The sequence below is a fragment of the Podarcis cretensis genome, assembly GCF_951804945.1.
Source record: "Podarcis cretensis genome assembly, chromosome: 4".
Lineage (NCBI taxonomy): Eukaryota > Metazoa > Chordata > Lepidosauria > Squamata > Lacertidae > Podarcis > Podarcis cretensis.
This window is the reverse complement of record NC_137173.1, coordinates 4,201,376-4,223,682: the sequence shown is the minus strand read 5'-3', so window position 1 is coordinate 4,223,682 and position 22,307 is coordinate 4,201,376. Positions and strand designations below refer to the sequence as shown.

Here is a 22,307-nt window from a genome sequence, read left to right as displayed (position 1 = left end):
CCTGCATCCATTTCTTACCGGGCTGACCAGATGCAATGAGAAATGTGGAAAAAATGAGAGGGGGTCTCCCCTTCTGAACAGATGGTGAAAGCCCAGCAGCCCTCATTCCGACAAGCTGGAAGAAAGAGCATGAAGATGGAGCCTAGATCTTCATTGGGAAGACACTGGACAAGATGCAGAAACCAGCAGTACCAAGTAACTGTGGTTCTGCATTTCAAAGAAATCAGTCTTTCATTGTGACACTCTGGAACTCCCTGCCTATTGACATTACCGTTCTCTTTTTGGCCCTTGCTTAAAACACTTTTGGTTGGACAAAGCCTAGCCAGACATGTAGAATGCTTGCTTTTAAAGGTAAAGGTAAAGGTACCCCTGCCCGTACGGGCCAGTCTTGACAGACTCTGGGGTTGTGCGCCCATCTCACTTAAGAGGCCAGGGGCCAGCGCTGTCCGGAGACACTTCCGGGTCACGTGGCCAGCGTGACATCGCTGCTCTGGCGAGCCAGAGCCGCACACGGAAACGCCGTTTACCTTCCCGCTGGTAAGCGGTCCCTATTTATCTACTTGCACCCGGAGGTGCTTTCGAACTGCTAGGTTGGCAGGCGCTGGGACCGAGCAGCGGGAGCGCACCCCGCCGCAGGGATTCGAACCGCCGACCTTTCGATTGGCAAGTCCTAGGCGCTGAGGCTTTAACCCACAGCGCCACCTGCGTCCCTGATATGCTTGCTTTTAGTTTACTGCTTATTTTATCATTTCAGTTGCTTTTACCAAACATTCATTGTTTTATTCTCTTTGTAAACCATTTTGATGTATTTTTTAAAAAAATAATAACTGTCAGCTGGTGTGCAGGTTTTACCAAGTAAAATAATGTAATGAAAAAAAGATTGGTGCCACAACTGAAAAGGCCCCGCCAAACGACAAGGCGCAACCCTGGTTGCATCGTCATCTGGCTGCTTGGTGGGCTCACCTGCTGTCCCAGAAACGGATGGTCTTGTCGTGATGTCCACTGATGATGAAGGTGTCACAACACACAATATCGTTGCAATAGGAGAAGACGTCGATGGTTCTGTAGCCTGCCAGAAAAACCATAGACAGTCGCATCAGGGAAAGGAGATGGGCCTCTGGATAGGGCTCGCCCCCCGTAACTACACAACCGGGATGCAGCCGGATATGGATTGAGGCTCTGTTAGCGGGTGGCTCCTCAGACCAGATGGCTGAGAGGTCGCCTGCTCTAGACTGGGTTAAGTTTCCCCTGAAGGAGCAGGTTCATCACTTGGGGGTCCTCCTGGATCCTTTGCTGTCGCTTAAGGCTCAAGTCGTCTCAGTGGCCCAGAGTACCTTCCATCAGCTTTGGCTGGTGGCCCAGATACACCCCTATCAGGGGTGTATCTAACTACTGTTGATAGGCTAACTACAGGGATAGGCTAACTACTGTTGTCTATGCTCTGGTAACCTCAAGGTTAGAATCATAGAATCATAGAGTTGGAAGAGACCACAAGGGCCATCGAGTCCAACCCCCTGCCAAGCAGGAAACACCATCAGAGCACTCCTGACACATGGTTGTCAAGCCTCTGCTTAAAGACCTCCAAAGAAGGAGACTCCACCACACTCCTTGGCAGCAAATTCCACTGTCGAACAGCTCTTACTGTCAGGAAGTTCTTCCTAATGTTTAGGTGGAATCTTCTTTCTTGTAGTTTGGATCCATTGCTCCGTGTCCGCTTCTCTGGAGCAGCAGAAAACAACCTTTCTTCCTCCTCTATGTGACATCCTTTTATATATTTGAACATGGCTATCATATCACCCCTTAACCTCCTCTTCTCCAGGCTAAACATGCCCAGCTTGTTTAGATTACCTTAGATTACTGCGTTACACCTAGGGCTGCCTCTGAAGAAGGTTGGGAAACTTCAGCTGGTGCAGAATTTAGCGGACAGGTTGCTCACCAGAGCAAGACGGTTTGAGCATATTGCACCAATCCTGGTCCAACTGCACTTGCTACCGATTAGCTTCCAGGCCCAATTCAAAGTGCTGGTTTTGACCTATAAAGCCTTAAATGGCTCAGGACCGCAATACCTCAAGGACCGCCTCTTCCCATATGAACCTACCCAGACCCTGAGATCACCTTCTGAGGCCCTCCTTCATGTGCCTCCTCCTCGAGAGGTCCGGAGGGTGGCAACACGAGAACGCGGCCTTCTCTGCAGTGGCTCCCCGTCAGTGGAATTCTCTTCCGAGGGAAGTTCACCTGGCACCTTCACTATACACCTTTAGGTAAAGGTAAAGGTACCCCTGCCCGTACGGGCCAGTCTTGACAGACTCTGGGGTTGTGCGCCCATCTCACTTAAGAGGCCAGGGGCCAGCGCTGTCCGGAGACACTTCCGGGTCACGTGGCCAGCGTGACATCGCTGCTCTGGCGAGCCAGAGCCGCACACGGAAACGCCGTTTACCTTCCCGCTGGTAAGCGGTGCCTATTTATCTACTTGCACCCGGAGGTGCTTTCGAACTGCTAGGTTGGCAGGCGCTGGGACCGAGCAGCGGGAGCGCACCCCGCCGCAGGGATTCGAACCGCCGACCTTTCGATCGGCAAGCCCTAGGCGCTGAGGCTTTAACCCACAGCGCCACCTGCATCCCCTATACACCTTTAAGCACCAGGCAAAAACATTCCTTTTCAACCAGGCCTTTGCCTGACTTGATCTACATCCTATACCCTTTTTTTAAAAAAAATGCTGCCTCCTTGGGAGTTTTTTTTTTATTGGGTTGTTGGTTTTGATTTTATGTATTTGATATTTTATGTGAATATCAATTCACCTTCGAGTATAGGGCGGTATAGAAATTTAATAATAATAATAGTAATAATAATAATAATAATAATAATAATAATAATAATCCATGTCTGCTGTGCTGCTGGATCAGGGCCCTCCATCCCCACAGGAAGAGCTGGCCATCACTTACACGCCCCTTTGGTCAAATCCCACTCCTTCACTGTCCTGTCCCGGCTGCCCGTCACAGCTTGGTGCCGGGTGGCTCTGAACCTAGCCGACGTCACTTTGTCCGTGTGCCCCGTCAGAACCTCCTAGGCAAGAGAAGAGTTTGGGGCGTTAAGAGATTAGTTGCTTTTCAGTGCTACTGGGCACGAAGAATGGAAGCTCTGAGAACATAAGAAGCTAAGAGGACCCTGCTGGATCAGGCCAACGGTGCACCTAGTCCAGTGCCCTGTTCTCACAGTGGCCAACCAGAGGCCCATTACGGAAGGACCGCCTCTTTCCATATGAACCCACCCAGACCCTGAGATCACCTTCTGAGGCCCCCCCTTCATGTGCCTCCTCCCTGAAAAGTCTGGAGGGTGGCAACACGAGAACAGGGCCTTCTCTGCAGTTCATTTTCAACCAGGCATTTGATTGACCTGACTGACATTTTAAAATGTGGTTCTTTTTTTAAAGGGGGGGGGGTTGTTGTTACTAGGTTGCTGTTTTTATTTTGATTGTATATATATTGTGGCTTCATATTCTGATTTTGTTCTGTGAACCGCCCTGAGAGCTCTGGGTATAGGGCAGTATATAAATTTGATTAATAAATAAATAACACAAACAGAATTTGTGCATAGCCCTCCTGGCTAGTGGCCATCAACAGCCCTCTCCTCCTCCATGAATTTGTTTAATCCTCTTTTCAAGCCATTCATGTTGGTGGCCATCACTGCCTCCTGTGGCAGGGAGTTCCATAGTTTAAACAAGCACTGCGTTAAGTACTGCCTTTTATCTCCAACATTCAGCTTCACTGGGTGCCCATGAGTTCTAGCGTTACAAGGAAGGGAGGAAAACTTTTCCCTATCTTTTTTCTCCAGGCCAGGCACAATTTTGTAAACCTTGAAAAACCGATCTCCGCAGCTGAATTGGAGCAAATGGCAATTCAGCTTTTCCATGGACTGCCATTTGCTCCGATTCCACAATAAAGAGTGGGTTCAGATTCCTTCCTCGGCCCTGAAACTTGGCTTAATAGTTTCCCATCGCACAAATGCACCCCTCCGCCGCAAGCGAAAGGAACCCAGCTGATCTCACCTTGAAACGGCAGTCATCAACCTTCCACAGCTGAGCAGCATTGTTGTATGTAGCAGCCAAGACATGAAATCCCTACCGGGGAGAGAAAGAGAGAGAGATGTTGGAGAGGAATCAGACCAGCCACCTCTGCTCTGCCCTGGCTGTGGGACTTGGCTTGGCACTGGGAATGTTTCAAGATCTGTAAGACTGGCAAGAGGGGCTGAACCGAAACGACTCACAAAAAATGTTTCCCCTAGTAGTCCAGGATTAAAATCAGGAATGGACAGAACTGCACAGCCTCGTTAATGTATTTTTTTAAACAAGTCTGCTTCAGTCACTACTTTTACTTTGAAGAGATATTGAACACAGTAAAATAGAAACATAAGCTGCTGGCTGAACCCGCTCTGCAGAAGCGTGTGGGGTCTCTGTATATATTCAGCTGCCCCCCACTATCATGGTAGCTGCCAGTGAGCGGCAACCATTTTGAATTCCCCAAAATTCAGAAAGCACCTTGGAACAGGGACTTTGGGGGAAAACAAAATGGCAATCGCCACTGTTTTTGATTTTGATTTTGCAAGCCAGTGCTGAACTGATATTACCCTTGCTGGTACCTTTCCTGGGAAAACCAGAGGCTCACTATGTCAGGTTCCTATTGGAAGACTGGACAAACACTAGAACAGGGGTCTGCAACCCGCTGCTCCGGAGCCACATGTGGCTCTTTTACACCTTTGTCGCAGCTCCGGGGCAGATACTAGCGAGGGGAGGAGGCGCATTGTGGGCCCCGACACGCCCCACTGTGGCGGGCGCTGTACTGGCTGTGACGTCGCACGGGGGCGGTGCGTGCATTAGTCACGCACCGTCCCGACGTCACCTTCCCGCCCGCTACATTATAAGGGGCATGTACGCTGGTCACTGCATTGAAAGGGGGCATGTACGCTGGTCACTGTTTTGAAGGGGTGAAGAACACACACACACACAAAGGTAACTTGTTAATTTAACGTTTATTTCTATGAGGAGGAGTAATTCTGAGGGGTCAAACAAAGAAATAATAATAAAAAGTGAAAAAAAAGTTATTTTTATAATGACGAATTTTGCGGCTCCCAGTTGTTTTTTTCCTTCGGATACGGGTCCAAGTGGCTCTTTTTGTCTTAAAGGTTGCAGACCCCTGCACTAGAACATTAGCAGTGGCGAAGTTTTTATCAGTGGTTGCAAGAACCAATGATCCCTATCTTTAAGTCTGAACAGAATGCTTGTTTAACCTGGAGGTAGCCTGTCTGAATTGTGCATTGCTTTGTAAGGATTTGTTGGGTCTCTGGATTGATTGATTGATTTTGATTTTGTTCTGCAAACCACCCTAAGACCTCCAGGTATATAAATTCAAATAACAACAACAACAACAATATCAATTTGCAATGGATTCTGTAAGTTAAACTGGGTAATGAGGCCCTTCTGCATGTCTGTCCCCCTGAAGCTCTTGCCATTCCACGGAAATTGATATTTCCCCACGTTCTAGGAGTATGAGGGAAGCCGACATCTCTCCATCTGCTTAGTCCACCCTTCCTGCTCTCATGTCGGACCGCATTGCAGGGGGCTGGACTAGATGACACTCGAGGTCCCCCTCAAACTCTATGATTCTAAGAGGAGAACTCATTGTGGGGAGCAGAGCCCCCTTTTGGAATTGGAGGGCTTACTTCTGTACTTCTCCCTGCTTCTTTTCCAACAGCCTAGCACAGTGGGGTCCAAACTTTTTTCAAAGAGGGCCAGATTTGATAAAGTGAAGGGTCGTGAGGGCCAACCAAAGGGCCAACCAAAGATGTTAACCTTTTTTTTAGGATTTTACCCTAGGAGATAAACTGTAAACTGCCACAGGGGCCGGATTAAACTGGCCAGCCGGCTGGATTCGGCCCCCGAAACAGACTTTGGACATGCCTGGCCTAGCATTTTGTTTGACTTTTGGGACGGCCATTCATCCCACTAATGAGCTTGGAAAAGTTCATTCTGCAGTCCCTTCCGCCAGGCGGCTGCAGCTCCTCCCTGCCTTTGGTTCTTATCTTAGAAGGATGAGAAATCTCTTTCGGTGGGGTGGGAATGATGATTGCAAAGGACCGCATTGGCATGGCAACAGCCTCCGCAGGAAGCCCCGTGCTGCCCCCTGGTGGACGTGGGCAGGAAACACCCCCTTCCAAACAGCCCCCACTGGAAACTGTCTCACACCAGGAGTTCAGCCCTTCCATAATATTTGGGCACTGCACGCTCCGAATACCAGGGGCAATAATAATAATAATACTTTATTATTTATACCCTGCCCATCTGGCTGGGTTTCCCCAGCCACTCTGGGCAGCTTCCAACAAAACACTAAATACAACGACCTATTAAACATTAAAAGTTTCCCTAAACAGGGCTGCCTTCAGATGTCTTCTAAAAGTCAGATAGTTTATTTCCTTGACATCTGGTGGGAGGGCGTTCCACAGGGCGGGTTCCACCACCGAGAAGGCCCTCTGCCTGGTTCCCTGTAACTTGGCTTCTCGCAGTGAGGGAACCGCCAGAAGGCCCTCGGAGCTGGACCTCAGTGTTCGGGCTGGACGATGGGGATGGGGACGCTCCTTCAGGTATACTGGACCGGGGCCATTTAGGGCTTTAAAGGTCAGCACACTATGGCAGAGAGAGGGTCTTTTCCTTCTTCTGTTACCTGATCTGTCAAAATGACAATGCTAACAGAGTGTGGCTCGATCCCTATAAGTTGGAGGTACGGTTGGTAGGCAGTTCCTAGAATAATAGAATCACATGTTTGTAGAGTTGGACGGGACCACAGGGGTCATTTCATCCAACCCCCTGAAATGCAGGAATCTTTTACCAAACACTGGGCCCCAATCCACAACCCTGAGGTCAAGAGCCTCACAATTTACCATGGGGACAAATAATTAGACAGGCGGTGTTCAGTCTAGACCAGATCACACTCGCCTTTAAAATAGCAAGGTTGCAGCTGAGAGGTAATGTTTGATCTACCCCTCACTCTCTGTCCTGTGCTTATGAGAATCTTTTTTATTCTTGCGAATGATGCTGCTTTCTTTCTTTTTTTAAAAAAATAATTTTTATTAACCGACCAATCAAATCAAATCACATCATATAAATTCCGAATTACAAAGCCGAATTTTAAATTTTTGTTGGGGCGACCCATATTTCAAGTTCCGAAGGGGGATTCCGATCATCTTCTTGCTGCTGCGTTAATATCCACAAATCTGTCCAAATAATGTTCATAATTCTATCCAGTCTTATCTTGCTGTTTCCACATCTCATCTTGTTCGTATATTTTTCTTTTTTTCTTTATGATCTCTTCTGATAATCTCCTTAAGCAGGTAAACACCAATTATAATCCTGTGTGAATTTTTCTGTTCGTCCAATCATCATATCAAGATGGTTTCCATATATCATCACTTTCATAAATAACAGCACTCTTTCCATCATTAATCTCGCAAATCTGTCGCTCTTTAGTCCCTCTGAGGAGGCTCACCCACAATATGAAAACAGATCTGTTTTTCGTCCCAGACGAGTTCTTTCGACAGAACTTGCCAAAATGGCAACACTATTTTTTGCTGCGTCATTCCAAAGCTCTTATGCTTTCCACGATCTTCTTGAAACATGCTTTGGTTAGAAAATTATCTCCACACAGTCTTAAATACACAGCTTAAGTCATTTAAACGGCATTTCTGACTTGTGACTTGTGGGGGGGGATTCTTGGTTAATCACATGGAGAAAAGAAAGTTTTTTTCCCCTCCCCCATCCAGTCCCATTGCCGGACATACCGAGCCTTGGTGTGTCTTCTCATGATTTATTCTTGTTCCTCCGACCCGTCTTGTTTATCAGAGATCTCTTCAGTTAGCAGTCTTTACTCCCCCTTCTTCCTTGAAATATGTGCATTAGCTTTCTCCTAATTGTTTCTTTTGAAGTTCTTGCAGCTAGACACGCGAATCAGAGACAGCGTCCAGGAGCGCCGAGATCCGCACAAGGGCTTTCTGCCTAGTGCCCCCACCCCCAGAAATTCGGGGGTGGTATAGGGCACAGCAGGCAAGGGCAGGTCCCCCCACACGCTTGGGGGGGGCAGGGAGGCTGTTTACTCCCATCACAGCCTCTTAATTACCTCGTGTGGGTCGGAGAGATGTTATTGTCAGCCATCTTCCGATGCGCCCCCTAGTGGCCCCCCCCCCGCAAATTATGCTGCTTTCAACGTGCATTTTATATTGGACATTTTATATTGAGCAATGTTCTCTCCTGAAACGTTTAAGATCATTTTCGTTGTTGTTGTTAACTTTGCCGGGTTCAAAGTGCAATCTGCAGTTGACCTCTTTGGGAAATCTTTAAGATAATATTTTCGCTTCCAGCCAGTTGTGCTGCTTTGAATGTGTACGTACTTGACTTTCGTCAGTAGTGTTTTATTCCAGACTGTTTTACTTGATGTAGGTTGCAAACTGCTTTGAGATTCCAGCCCCCCCCCCCCCAAAAAAAAAATAAAGCGGAAGTGATATGAAATGAGGAGGAGGAAGAAGAGGAAGAACATAAGAAGTGCCTGGTGGATCAGGCCTATGCCCCACCTAGTCCAGCATCCTGACACTCCTCTAATGTACAGATGCTAAAATCCTAGAACTGTAGAGTCACAAGGGACCCCCAGGGGTCATCTAGCCCAACCCTCTGCAGTGCAGGAACAAGAGATAAGGCTTTAATGCGTGAAACTCACAGATCAGTCTTCCCAAACCTAGTGCCCTCCCAATGGATTGGACTACTGCGCTCGCTGGGGCTGATGGGACCTGTAGCCTGAAGCATCTTGAAGGAACCAGGCTGGTGAGTAGTAATAATAATAATAACTTATTCTTTATATGATTCTAGTTAGAGTACATGTGAAGTTAGTATCCTTTGCTCCACTGTGATGGGAAAGACTTTCCTTGGCCTGCTGCCAGTCCGAGTTGACAATATTGGGCTAGATCAGCAATGTCCAACCAGTCGACCACAATCGACAGGTAGGTCAGCAGTGTTCTCCAGGTCAATCGCGGGAGTAAAAAAAGAGATTGCCCTGTTGCTCCTGAGCGATCATGAGGTGCCCCGCCCCTGTCGCTATGCCCCATTGTTGCCGTTGGCGGTGCTGTGAAAGGTTTTATTCCCTTCGTCTGGGGTAGAGTGGGGGATGAAGGGATGGCTTTGGACTGTTGGGTAAGCGATTAAAGGCAACCCTCCCCAAAAAAAACCTCAGCAACTCTGGGCTCCCCCCGAAAAGAAGCTCACCAACTGTGGGCTCCCCCCACCCTAAAAAAGCTGAACAGCTATTGGCAATGACAATGGGTAGATCACTGCCAGTTTTATTATACTGGGAGTAGATCGCAGTCTCTATAGAGTTGCATGTGCCTGGGCTAGATAAACCGCTTGGCTTGTTCAGTACAGTGGTACCTTGGGTTACATATGCTTCAGGTTAGACACTTCAGGTTACAGACTCTGCTAACCCAGAAATAGTACCTTGGGTTAAGAAGTTTGCTTTAGGATGAGAACAGAAATCGCGCGGCGGCAGCGCGGCGGCAGTGGGAGGCCCCATTAGCTAAAGTGGTGCTTCAGGTTAAGAACAGTTTCAGGTTAAGAATGGACCTCCGGAACGAATTAAGTACTTAACCCGAGGTACCACTGTAAAAGGCAAGGAGGGAAGGGCCTTTGCAAATGGAGCGCAACTTCCAGGCAAGCCCAAACCACGGTGCCTCCTCCAAGCAACCAGCGGCGTTTGCCCTGCTGCGATTCACACTCACCGATGGGTCAAACTCGACGCTGGTGATGCCTCCATTAGCCCCTTGCAGTGTCTTCATCTTCTCCATTCGGCCTGCAGGAAGGCAAAACAGAACAGGCAAGGTGCCCCAGGGCAGCAAGAATAAGAACCGACACTTCCCTGAATATGGAAAAAAGCACCAGGAAACTCTGCAAGAAGCAGACAGTGCACTTTCCAAAGAGAGAGAGATTCCCCCACCCCCCTGGATCTGAGATCTTTTCTCCTTGTTCCACGACTCTGCCTTGTGAAAATCTTATCTCACCTGCAGAACTGAAGCTCAGCTAAGCAAAATCTCTCACGCACCTGATAAGATCCAATGTGGCTTCTACTTCCGTGCATCGGCAAGACTTTTTGTTTGTTTGTTTGTTTCATTTCGTTTCGTTTAAGGAGCCTCAAGAAAAGTCTGATGCAGAAACAAAGCCTAGAGCCAAGGCCAGAAATCTCTTATAAAGGCAGAGGCAGCAACTCAATTGCGTGATCTCAAGAGATTTGAGCCGGACAGCTGGCAGAGATCTCTAATACTTTTATACATTAAAAAATAAAATAGTGTGCAATAGGTAAAATGGTAAAGGACCCTTGAATGGTTAAGTCAAAGGTGACTATGGGGTTGTGGCGCTCATCTCGCTTTCAGGCCGAGGGAGCCAGTGTTTGTCCACAGACAGCTTTCTGAGTCATGTGGCCAGCGAGACTAAACCGCAATAGGACACTGTGATGAGAGTCAGAGTGCACAGAAATGCCGTTTACCTTCCCGCCAGAGTGGTACCTATTTATCTACTTGCACTGGTGTGCTTTCAAACTGCTAGGTTGGCAGGAGCTGGGACAGAGCAACAGGAGCTCACCCCGTCGAAGGGATTCGAATTGCCAACCTTCCAATCGGCAAGCCCAAGAGGCTCAGTGGTTTAGACCACAGCGCCACCCATTTCCCTATCAAGGTAAAGGTAAAAGGTAAAAGACCCCTGGATTGTTAAGTCCAGTCAAAGTAGACTATGGGGTTGCAGTGCTCATCTCGCTTTCGATGTTGAGGGAGCCAGTGTTTGTCCGCAGGCAGTTTTTCGGGTCATGTGGCCAGCAGGACTAAACTGTTTCTGGCACAACATGACACTGTGACAGAAATCAGAGCACACGGATACACTGTTTACCTTCCCGCCGCAGTGGTACCTATTTATCTACTTGCACTGGCGTGCTTTCGAACTGCTAGGTTGGCAAGAGCTGGGACAGAGCAACAGGAGCTCACTCAGTCATGTAGATTCGAACCGCCGACTTTCTGATCGTCAAGCCCAAGTCTCGGTGGTTGAGACCCCAGCGCCACCCACTGTGTGCAACCGTCAACTAATGCCCCTCTGCGCATCTGCTCACCTCCGGCCACATTCCAGAGCCTGATCAGCTTGTCGGCCCCGCCAGTGGCCAGCACGGATGAATTGGGACTGAACCTGGCAGCGTTGATTTCAGAGGCGTGGCCTTCCTGGAGAAAGGGGAAAAGGACAAAGCAATTGGTCCCTTACCTTTCCCACCCTGGTCTGGCCACAGTGATCCACAAGACTGTCACCTCCAGGCTTGACTACTGTAATTCGCTCTACACGGGGCTGCCCTTGAAACTGTCCCAGAAACTCCAGCGGGTGCAGAATGCTGCAGCGAGACTCCTCACGGGGTCCCTGCCATGGGAGCATATTCACCCAGTGCTTTACCAGTTGCACTGGCTCCTGGTGGAGTATCGGGTCAGGTTTAAGGTGCTGCTTTTGACCTTTAAAGCCCTTTGTGACTTAGGGCCCTCATATTTATGGGACCGCCTCTCCTGGTATGCCCTGCAGAGGACCTTAAGGTCCATGAATAACCAAAGTTTAGAGGTCCTGGGCCCTAAGGAAGTCAGACTATCCTCCACCAGGGCCAGGGCCTTCTCAGTGATGGCTCCGACCTGGTGGAATGCTCTGTCCCATGAGACCAGGGCCCTGCAGGATTTCACTTCCTTCCGCAGGGCCTGTAAGACAGAGCTATTCCGCCTGGCTTTCAATCTGAACCTGATCTTTTATTCCCCTTCCTTCCTTCCTTCCCTCCCTCCCTCCCCCTCCCCTTTTTATGAAGATTACCAGTTGTGGGATCCCCCAGCTAATTCTCCCCTGGTCTCCTCGCTGGCCCAAATAGGACTAATTTAGCCAGCTAGCCCTGGTGATCATCTAATGTTTATTGGATGGATTTCCCCCCAAACAGATTTTTGAATTCTGAATTATTCACATTTTATACTGTATTTTATGCTGTTTTTGTTGCATCAATTAAGTGTTTTAAATTTGTTGTTAGCCGCCCTGAGCCCGGTTTTCTGAACTGGGAAGGGAAGGGGTATAAATAAATTATTATTATTATTATTATTATTATTATTATTATTATTATTATTAAGTAGACCAGGCAGGGGTGCCATGGAAGTCCAACAAGTTCCTCTTCTGGAGTAGATATGGAAATTCTGCTGGTGGGGACAATTGCAGCCCAAACTCATCCTCCAGTCGCGTTCCCTTTCTGTCAGCGTGTGCAAGAAAAACGACTGGGGTCCAGATGCACAAATTATCAAGAAGAAGAATTAAGAAGAGCCCTGAAGCTGGATCCGGCCAATGGCCCATCTAGTCCAGCATCCTGTTCTCACAGTGGCCACCCAGATGCCCCCACAGGAAACCCACAATCAGGATTCGAACACAAGAGCCCTCTCGCCACCCGCGATTCCCAGCAACTCGCATTCAGACAGTACTGTCTCCGACACCGGTGGAACCAGTGTGGTGTAGTGGTTAGAGTGCTGGACTAGAAACCTGGGAGAACAGGGGTTAATCCCCGCTCGGCCACAAAGCTCACTGGACGACAGTCTCAATCTAACCTACCTCACAGGGTTGTTGTGGGGACAGAATGGGGAAGGAGAACTCTGCACCCCACCTTGAGCTCCTTGGAGGAGAAGGTGGGGTATAGATGCAATAAGAAATAATAGCAATAGTTATTTTCCCCTGTTCATCCATAAAAATGCAGCTCCCTTCGGCAAATGTCTAGAAGATATATACAAATTTGCAACACATGAGTGTATAAACGTACAGTGGTGCCTCGCAAGACGAAATTAATTCGTTCCGCGAGTTTTTCCGTCTTGCGGTTTTTTCGTCTTGCGAAGCACGGACTTTGGAAAAGCTTCAAAAATCACCAAAGTCTTCAAAAACCTCAAAAAAGGCTACCACACCGCGTGCGATGAGTTGCTCCTCGAAGTGAATGCACGGTTTTAAGAAAAAGGAAACAAACTTGCAAGACAAAGGAAACAAACTTGCAAGACGTTTCCGTCTTGCGAAGCAAGCCCATAGGGAAATCCGTCTTGCGAAGGAGCTCAAAAAACGAAAAACTCTTTCGTTTTGCGAGTTTTTCGTCTTTCGAGGCATTCGTCTTGCGAGGCACCACTGTAGACTTGCCATGGACCAATTTAACGATATTTGGGGTTAATTTCTATATTAGGTTAAATGTGGGTTAGCTACAGTAACAATCTTGTAATGTTTATAAGTTCTGCTTTTGTTTTGTTTTGTATATGAGTGTCCTTTCTTTCTTTCTTTCGTTCTTTCGTTCTTTCGTTCTTTCTTTCTTTCTTTCTTTCTTTCTTTCTTTCTTTCTTTCTCCTTTTCCTTTTTCTCTCACCCCCCCTTCCCAAGTCTTATTTTACCCTGTGCACTTACAATTATATACACGTTACTTGTTTTTACTCATCTAGCAGGCTCTTCTTATGTGGCACTCAGGTGAGGCGGCACCTGGTGCTTGGGGATTTCAGATTTACCTGTTCGTCGCTCACTCTTGACGGAAGGCAGGCAGCCGCACAGGAGGGAATGTAATAGTACCGTTCCTCCGAGGGGTTGCTGAAGGAGCTCCCGCGTTTCATCCTGAAACTAACAAGTGAAAGTTTTGCACCGTCTTGGATACAGACATTATTACCTAGCATTTCTTGCTCTCCCCCTCCCTCCAACTTCCTAATAATAATAATAATAATAATAATAATAATAATAATAATAATATACTATTTATACCCCGCCCATCTGGCTGGGTTTCCCCAGCCACTCTGGGCAGCTTCTAACAAAAGATTAAAATACAATAATACATCAAATATTAAAAATAAACCATAGCAATTTTGAACTTGCTGTGACATCAAATTAAGTATCACAGGTTTTTCTGTCTTCAGACAGTCAAAAGCCACACAGCTAAGCTGCCGGTCTGCCCGGACACTGAGGTCCAGCTCCGAGGGCCTTCTGGCGGTTCCCTCACTGCGAGAGGCCAAGTTGCAGGGAACCAGGCAGAGGGCCTCCTTGGTGGTGGCGCCCGCCCTGTGGAATGCCCTCCCATCGGATGTCAAGGCGATGGACAACTACCTGACATTCAGAAAACATCTGAAGGCAGCCCTGTTCAGGGAAGTTTTTAATATGTGACATTTTAGTGTATTTTTCATCTCTGTTGGAAGCCGCCCAGAGTGGCTGGGGAAACCCAGCCAGATGGGCGGGGTACAAATAATAAATTATTATTATTATTATTATTATTATTATTATTATTATTATTATAGAAAGACGTCCAAATCAAGTAAACTGGTTCGCCTGCAAACAAGCACTTGGAGACCTCATCCAAGCCGCAGTTTCCAGTTCCACTTTGGATACAACCATGGTCTGCAGGAACCCTATTTGCTCTGAATGAGACCTCAGGAAAAACCACAAGGAACTGAGAACCAGGAAATGGATCAACTTCAAATGTGGAAGAAGGCTACCCGGACAGGGGATACAAGTTAAAGGTTGTGCATTTGAAAGTTTGTGAAAATGCACGAAGCTAGTGACAAATCTTTCACAGGGGTGGGGAGTAAAATGCCAGTTTTGACTTTCAGTTATGTAAACTTTTAAGTCTATAGTTCTGGAAGTGGGAAGGAGGGAGGGAAGATGGAGATTGCTACAGAAACTCTTGGCTACAATGAATTTGTTGGCCCTCTATGTAATCAGTGCTGGATTTACGTATAAACTAAACAAGCTACAGCTTAGGGCCCCACTCTCCTGGGGGCCCCCAAAAAAATTAAAGGGAAAAAAACTGGATGTACATTTCCAAAATATAAGATTAAAAACAAATAAAATAAAACCTACATACAGCAACAGTGTTTTGTTTTGTTTTGTTTTGTTTTGTTTTGTTTTGTTTTGTTTTGTTTTGTTTTGTTTTGTATTGTGTTGTGTAGGCTCCTATGATGTAAGTAATGGGCCCCACCTGCTAGCCTGCTCCTAAAATATCACTGGTTTGCTCCTTTCTATATACAGTGGTACCTCGGGTTACATACGCTTCAGGTTACAGACTCCGTTAACCCAGAAATAGTACCTCGGGTTAAGAACTTTGCTTCAGGATGAGAACAGAAATCATGCTCCAGCGGCGCAGCAGCAGCAGGAGGCCCCATTAGCTAAAGTGGTGCTTCAGGTTAAGAACAGTTTCAGGTTAAGAACGGACCTCCGGAACGAATTAAGTTCTTAACCCAAGCTACCACTGTATAGGGTGCCTACATTCTGCATGGACTGGTTGTACGGCAAGATGTGCAAATGACTTTAGATACCTATTATGTCCATAAATTACCATATACCCTATATTCAACACATATATTCAATTTTCCATCCCCGTAGAGAAGAGATCTGTGCAACACTGAAGTTTGCTACCTTACCCACAGTTGATCCGGATAAAAAGCTAGTATCATCAAAATGATTCAGGATCTTATCTTGATTCTTTGGGGGCAATTCAAACACACGCTCCAGACCCAAGTAACCCTGAATGCATAGAAATGGAGCAACCAACTTACTCAAACAAACCCTTGAAAACACCCACGTATCTGGTGAGGGTCATGGAAGTGGCAGAAGCAGATCTAAAACAAGAAGTCAAGAGGGAAAAAGTGATGAACACAGGAATTACACTGGGGAACAAAAAAAAGATCATTTTCTGTTGCATGAGAATATGTTCTTTCAATGCTGATTTCAAATCTGAAATCGATTTTCGTGTACATGCTATAGTTATCTTGTAATTTTCGACTTTTGCCGATATGTCATATTTACACTGGAGATAAGTTGACACTGACACGTTGATCTACCCTAACCACATGGTAATTATTGTTTTGCAAACTTAAGTTTTCTTTATTTTTATAGTTTTGTAACCTAAATATTTGTATTTTTCAGATTGGAATATGGCTTCTTCGAGTAGACAAAAGTGTGTAAACAAGGTAGAACTACTTTTTCCTTCCAGGAAAGTGTTTTGGGTTTCGTTTCTCGTTCCTCATGTGTGCAAAATTCATTTTCAGCATTCTAAACATCTCCTTTCTTGCCAGAGCAAGCTGTGCCATAGCTGAACTGCAGAACCACAGAGTGGACCCGGGAGGAATCTGCTGTTCCCTAGTTCCGCAAGAGATCGTAAAATACATTTCTTAAAAAACCAGAAGCATTTCTACTGGGTAAAGCAGGGGAAGAAATTCCAAAGAGAGACCAAAAATTGTTTCTGTATGCAGCTACGGCAGCAAGGACTCTTTTAGCCCCAAAATGGAAGCAACCAACGATGGAGGAGTGGCAGATGAAGATGATGGAATATGCACAACTAGCAAAGCTGCCCAGGAAAATTCAAAACCAACGTTGATCAAGCTTTCTAAAAAGACTGGGGTGAATTTATACAATGCTTGAAGAACAACTGCAATTAGCAACACTAGCAGAATTGATTTAAGAAGACTTGCAATGTCTAGGATTCCTACCTTTTTATGTTTATTTAAAATTGCAATAATTGAAATGGATGAAAGGTAAATAGGAAGGGATACAAATGCAATGATACTGAACGGAATTATGGGAACCACAAGGTGGAGAAGGCGAGTCGACCAGCTCATATGAGCAAAAAGTAATGTGCAAAATAAGGATACATTTACAAATTATAAAATGGAAATTCAATAAAATATTATTTTTAAAAAGAGTTCGCAATTTTCCTGTGCCACAAACATGCACAGACAAGCCCCTCAAACGATGGCTCTTCCTGTAGCCCCTGACTAAGCCCCTCTCAAATTTTCTGCCTGCGAGGACGAGATTCTAAGGGGAGATTCCACACAGAATTTCACTCTCTCCACAGCAAAGACAATGGTAGGCTTTGCATGCATCCCTCAAACGCAGGAAACTCTTAAGATGGATTTTTATGATTGTTTTTATCAGCGTTTTTTTAAAAAACTGTCATGTTTTCTATGTGCTGCATTCTTTTTGTTGCTGCAAGACTTTGATGGGAGGAAATGATGCAAAACTCCAACCAATTTAAAAGGAAGCTAATGCAAATAATAGCAATATAAAAACTATGAGCTCCACAGTTCATGCCTCACCGAAAGGGCCTTTTCCACATCTTTTCACCAGGCTCCTCCTGGGCGTCTCTGTGGGGCATCTTTTGCTCATCAGCCTTCCCTACTTCTGGCTCTCTGGCGAAGAGAAAAGGTGCGGAAAATTAGGGAGCGCAAGAGAAAGATCAACAACATTTTAATGTATTTATTGCATTTAAAGATCACCTTCTTTCTCCAAGCGCCTCAAGGAACAGCACACGGATCTCCCTATTTAATTCCTCCAACAGCAACAACAACCCTGTAAGGTAGGTTAGGCTGAGAGGCAGCGAGAGGCCACTCAGTGGCAGAAGTGGGGATTTGAATCTGGGTCTCTCAGATCCTAGTCCGACACAGTGGTTCTCAATTATTATTATTATTATTTAGAAAGGTTAAAAACTTGTGTCGGTGCATTCAGGAAGTGTATCAGCTGGTGGATAACCAAGTTCCAAATCTGGAAATATAATGACATTTGAATTGCATAGATAGATAGGTAGGTAGATAGATAGATAGATGATAGATAGATAGATAGATAGATAGATAGATAGATACACACACACACACACACACACACACACACACACCGTACTTTTCCGTGTATAAGACTAGGATTTTTTTCTTTTAAAATTATGTTAAGAAAAGGGGGGTCGTCTTACACACACACACACACACACACACACACACATATATGAAAGCTTGCAAATAAATGTCTATGTATTGGAATACTAATTTCACTTATAGGTAAAGGTAAAGGGACCCCTGACCATTTGGTCCAGTCGTGGCCGACTCTGGGGTTGTGGCGCTCATCTCGCTTTATTGGCCGAGGGAGCCAGCGTACAGCTTCTGGGTCATGTGGCCAGCATGACTAAGCCACTTCTGGCGAACCAGAGCAGCGCACGGAAACGCCGTTTACCTTCCCGCTGGAGTGGTACCTATTTATCTACTTGCACTGGCGTGCTTTCGAACTGCTAGGTTGGCAGGAGAAGGGACTGAGCAATGGGAGCTCACCCCTCGCTGGGATTCGAACCGCCAACCTTCCGATCAGCAAGCCCGAGGCTCTGTGGTTTAGACCACAGTGCCACCCGTGTCCCTAATTTCACTTATATACTTTCATAATAGACAAATTTTTATGTACTTTTTGTTTCCTTTCCTCCTATACTTTGCTTAGAGAAGTATTTCAAATAAAATATGTTTATTATTTTTTAAGTTTCAGAGCTGTCCACGTAATCTGGAAGGTGCAGATCAAGGCAGAGGGAATTCCCAGAGCCTTCCTAATGACAGGAAAAGGTCTCTTCGTCCCAGAGGCCACCTGGAGGGACACTGACAAACCGGCTGACTTGCGGAGACAGTGAACTGCCACTTAGCAGCCTTGGAGCATTTTAGGTCTTGGCGGAAAGGTGTTGCACTCAGCATGAGGAGCATGGGGCCAATATTGCACATTTCAGCAGCAGTCTTGCTCTCCCCCGCCCCCCTGGGTATTTAAATTAGCCAGCAGCCCTGGGGACACAACAATCAATGTACCAATTAACTCAGGCTCTTTGCAGCTCCCTCTGCATCGTCACCAGGAGAATCTGGTTTATATACAAACATTTCGGTGGCCAGCCCAACAACTTGTTTCAGCTCAACCAAGAGGAGAGGGGGACAGGGAAGATGAGGCTAGATAAATTAGATAGATAGATGATGATAGATAGAGATAGATGATAGATGATAGATATAGATAGATAGATGCTATAGAGAGAGATATAGATATATATTCTGCCTTTTAACCAGGCAGAGGGCCTTCTCGGTGGTGGTGCTCATCCTGTGGAACACCCTCCCATCAGATGACAAGGAAATAAACAACTATCTGAATTTTTAGAAGACATCTGAAGGCAGACCTGTTTAGGGAAGTTTTTTAATGTTTGATGTTTTGCTGCTTTTATTATTATTATTATTATTATTATTATTATTATTATTATTAATATTCTGTTGGGAGTTGCCCAAAGTGGCTGGTGAAACCCAGCCAGATGGGCAGGGTCTACATAATAAAATAAATTCTTCATTATTATTACTATCATCCTTATTCTTATTATCCGAAGATCTTTGAGGACCCACAAGCATGACTTACACCTTAATGCCAACCGGGGTCCTGGCTGCCTTCTTCAGCTCCTTGGCCAGCCGGTCTTGCTTTGCCCTGCAAGGAGAGGAAGGGCATCAGGGAGTGCGCAAGACATGCTCCTTCCAGATGTTCTGCTTGCTAGATTTTCCAGGTCCTTTTGGGAGACAAGGCTGTGCTTCTGTCAAGGATGGGGTGAGGTCACGGGTTATGTACTGAGCTTGGATCCTAGAACAATAGGCAGGTAGGATCCTAGAAGGCAGAAACCTGATTGGTCTGCAGGAGCCGCCCAATCCAGCTCCAGGAGGAAGTGAATCAGCAACCTAATTGGCCTGCAGGAACAGTCCAATCAGGCTCCAGGAGGGGAGTTGAATCAGTCAATCACACAGGACTCATTGTGTAAATCATGTACAGCGGACGCTCGGGTTGCAAACGTGATCCATGGGGGAAGTGCGTTCACAACCCGCAGCATTCGCAACTCACAGCACCGCGTCTGCGCATGCGTGGGTCGCGATTCGGCACTTCTGCGCATGCGCAAGCACCAAAACCTGGAAGTAACCCATTCCGGTACTTTTGGGTTCGGTGCAGTGCGCAATCCGAAATCGCACAACCCGCAGCGTCTGTAACCCGAGTTATGACTGTATATATAGCCAGAGGTTTTGGGGGAAAGCACTCACTCACTGTTGATGGGAGTTGTAGTCCCAAAACAACTGGAAGGCCGAGTTTGCCTATGCCTGATGTAAGTCATGGGCCCCGCCTGTTAGCCTGCTCCCTAAAATATCACTGGTTTGCTCATTCCTATATATAGGGTGCCTACATTCTGCATGGACTGGCTGCATGGCAACACGTGCAGATGGCTTTAGATACCTATGAGGTCCATAAACTACCATACAGCATATATGCAACACAAAAAACAGCGACAATTTGTTGTTGACAAAGGACAGCTGGACGTAGAAAGGGCCCCATTGCCTTCAGTAGCTATGGGCCTAATCAAACCTCAATCAGCTCCTGTTCATGCTGTGAGCCCCTCTCTCCTGTGCTCAGGTTGTATATACAGTGGTGCCCTGCAAGACGAATGCCTCGCAAGACAGAAAACCCGCTAGACGAAAGGGTTTTCCGTTTTGGAGGCGCTTCGCAAAACGAATTTCCCTATGGGCTTGCTTCGCAAGACGAAAATGTCTTGCGAGTTCCTGCGGGTTTCCCCCCCCTTTTTCCCCCTTTTCCTAAGCCGCTAAGCCGCTTATCAGCTGATCCGCTGATAAGCCGCTTAACAGCTGATCGCTAAAAGCCGCTAAACCGCTAATAGCGCTAATCCGCTAAGCTGTCAATGGGCTTGCTTCGCAAGACGAAAAAACCGCTAGACGAAGAGCCTCACGGAACGGATTAATTTCGTCTTGTGAGGCACCACTGTATGTACAAACAAAGCCATATACAGTCGTACCTTGGTTTTCGAACAGCTTGGTTCCCGGTTTACGAACAATTTTTGGAAGCCAAATGTCTGAGAGGGCTTCCGATTGGCTGCAGGAGCTTTCTGCAGCAAATTGGAAGCTGTGCTTTGGTTTCTGAATATTTTGGGAGTCAAACAGACTTCTGGAACAGATTCCGTTCGACCTCCAAGGTACGACCCCCCATCGTTCAGCCCGGACACTGAGATCCAGCGCCGAGGGCCTTCTGGCGGTTCCCTCATTGCGAGAAGTGAGGCTACAGGGAACCAGACAGAGGGCCTTCTCGGTAGTGGCGCCCGCCCTGTGGAACGCCGTCCCATCAGATGTCAAAGAGATAAACAATTACCTGACATTCAGAAGACATCTTAAGGCAGCCCTGTTCAGGGAAGTTTTTAGTATGTAATGCTGTACTGTTTTTAACACTGATTGGGAGCCGCCCAGAGTGGCTGGGGAAACTCAGCCAGATGGGCGGGGTATAAATAATAAATTATTATTATTATTATTATTATTATTATTACGACTGTATCCTAAACATGCCATTGCCTTCATTCCAAGGAAACCAAACTTGGGGCAAGTGCCTGGGTTAAACCCCAGAGTTTCTCACTGCTCAAAGACTGTATTTCAAAACCCTGGTGAAAATTGGGATGTGTATCTTTTGGTGCTGAGAGAGTCAGCACCTGACACCTCCCCAATCTTATCCCATTTGCGACACAAAGGCTATTCCTGCAAACAGCCAGCGGGGGGGTCGCTTTTACTTTCGCAAGATTGAATGTCTTGCCCTGGGCTGTACTGGAGGGACGATTCCAACAGATTCCACACAAAAAACGCTTATGTCCCTGTGGAGATGGCAGTGACGAATCGGCGGCGCATGCCCTTCTGGCTTGCACTCTTTATAAAGACTTATCACCCCTATTTTATTGTCCATTCCGGTTCGCCCAGCCACTGTCACCGCGTCCTTTCTCTTGGCAGATCCAGATGAGCAGGTGACAGCAAAGGTGGCAAGGTTTTTAGCTGGGGCAATCAGAATAAGATCCACTATTTGACTAAGGATTCAAAACCCTAAAATGTGTTTTATATACCGTATTTTTTGCTCTATAAGACTCGCTTTTTCCCTCCTAAAAAGTACAGTGGTGCCTCGCAAGACGAAATTAATCCGTTCCGCGAGTCTCTTCGTCTTGCAGTTTTTTCGTCTTGCGAAGCACGGCTATTAGCGGCTTAGCGGCTATTAACGGCTTAGCGGCTTTAAGAAAAAGGAAACAAACTCGCAAGAACTCGCAAGACGTTTCGTCTTGCGAAGCAAGCCCATAGGGAAATTCGTCTTGCGGAACGACTCAAAAAACGGAAAACTCTTTCGTCTTGCGTGTTTTTCGTCTTGCGAGGCATTCGTCTTGTGAGGTACCACTGTAAGGGGAAACGTGTGTGCGTCTTATGGAGAGAATGCAGGCTGCGCAGCTATCCCAGAAGCCAGAACAGCAAGAGGGATTGCTGCTTTCACTGTGCAGCGATCCCCCTTGCTGTTCTGGCTTCTGAGATTCAGAATATCTTTTTCTTGTTTTCCCCCTCCAAAAACTAGGTGTGTCTTGTGGTCTGGTGCGTCTTAT

The 22,307-nt window shown here is 46.6% G+C and overlaps 1 protein-coding gene across 1 annotated transcript in view; it reads right to left on the bottom strand.

Moving 5' to 3' along the window:
- Positions 1-22,307, bottom strand: part of ATG16L2 (autophagy related 16 like 2) — a 56,237-nt gene that overhangs the window by 14,160 nt on the left and 19,770 nt on the right. Inside the window, exons 6-14 of the mRNA XM_079973797.1 lie at positions 19,274-19,339; positions 17,176-17,268; positions 15,637-15,699; positions 13,606-13,714; positions 11,181-11,286; positions 9,808-9,878; positions 4,046-4,117; positions 2,943-3,063; positions 964-1,069 (exon numbers count right to left, since the gene is read on the bottom strand). Coding sequence (XP_079829923.1) covers positions 964-1,069; positions 2,943-3,063; positions 4,046-4,117; positions 9,808-9,878; positions 11,181-11,286; positions 13,606-13,714; positions 15,637-15,699; positions 17,176-17,268; positions 19,274-19,339 — 807 coding nt within the window. The remainder of the gene's footprint in view (positions 1-963; positions 1,070-2,942; positions 3,064-4,045; positions 4,118-9,807; positions 9,879-11,180; positions 11,287-13,605; positions 13,715-15,636; positions 15,700-17,175; positions 17,269-19,273; positions 19,340-22,307) is intronic.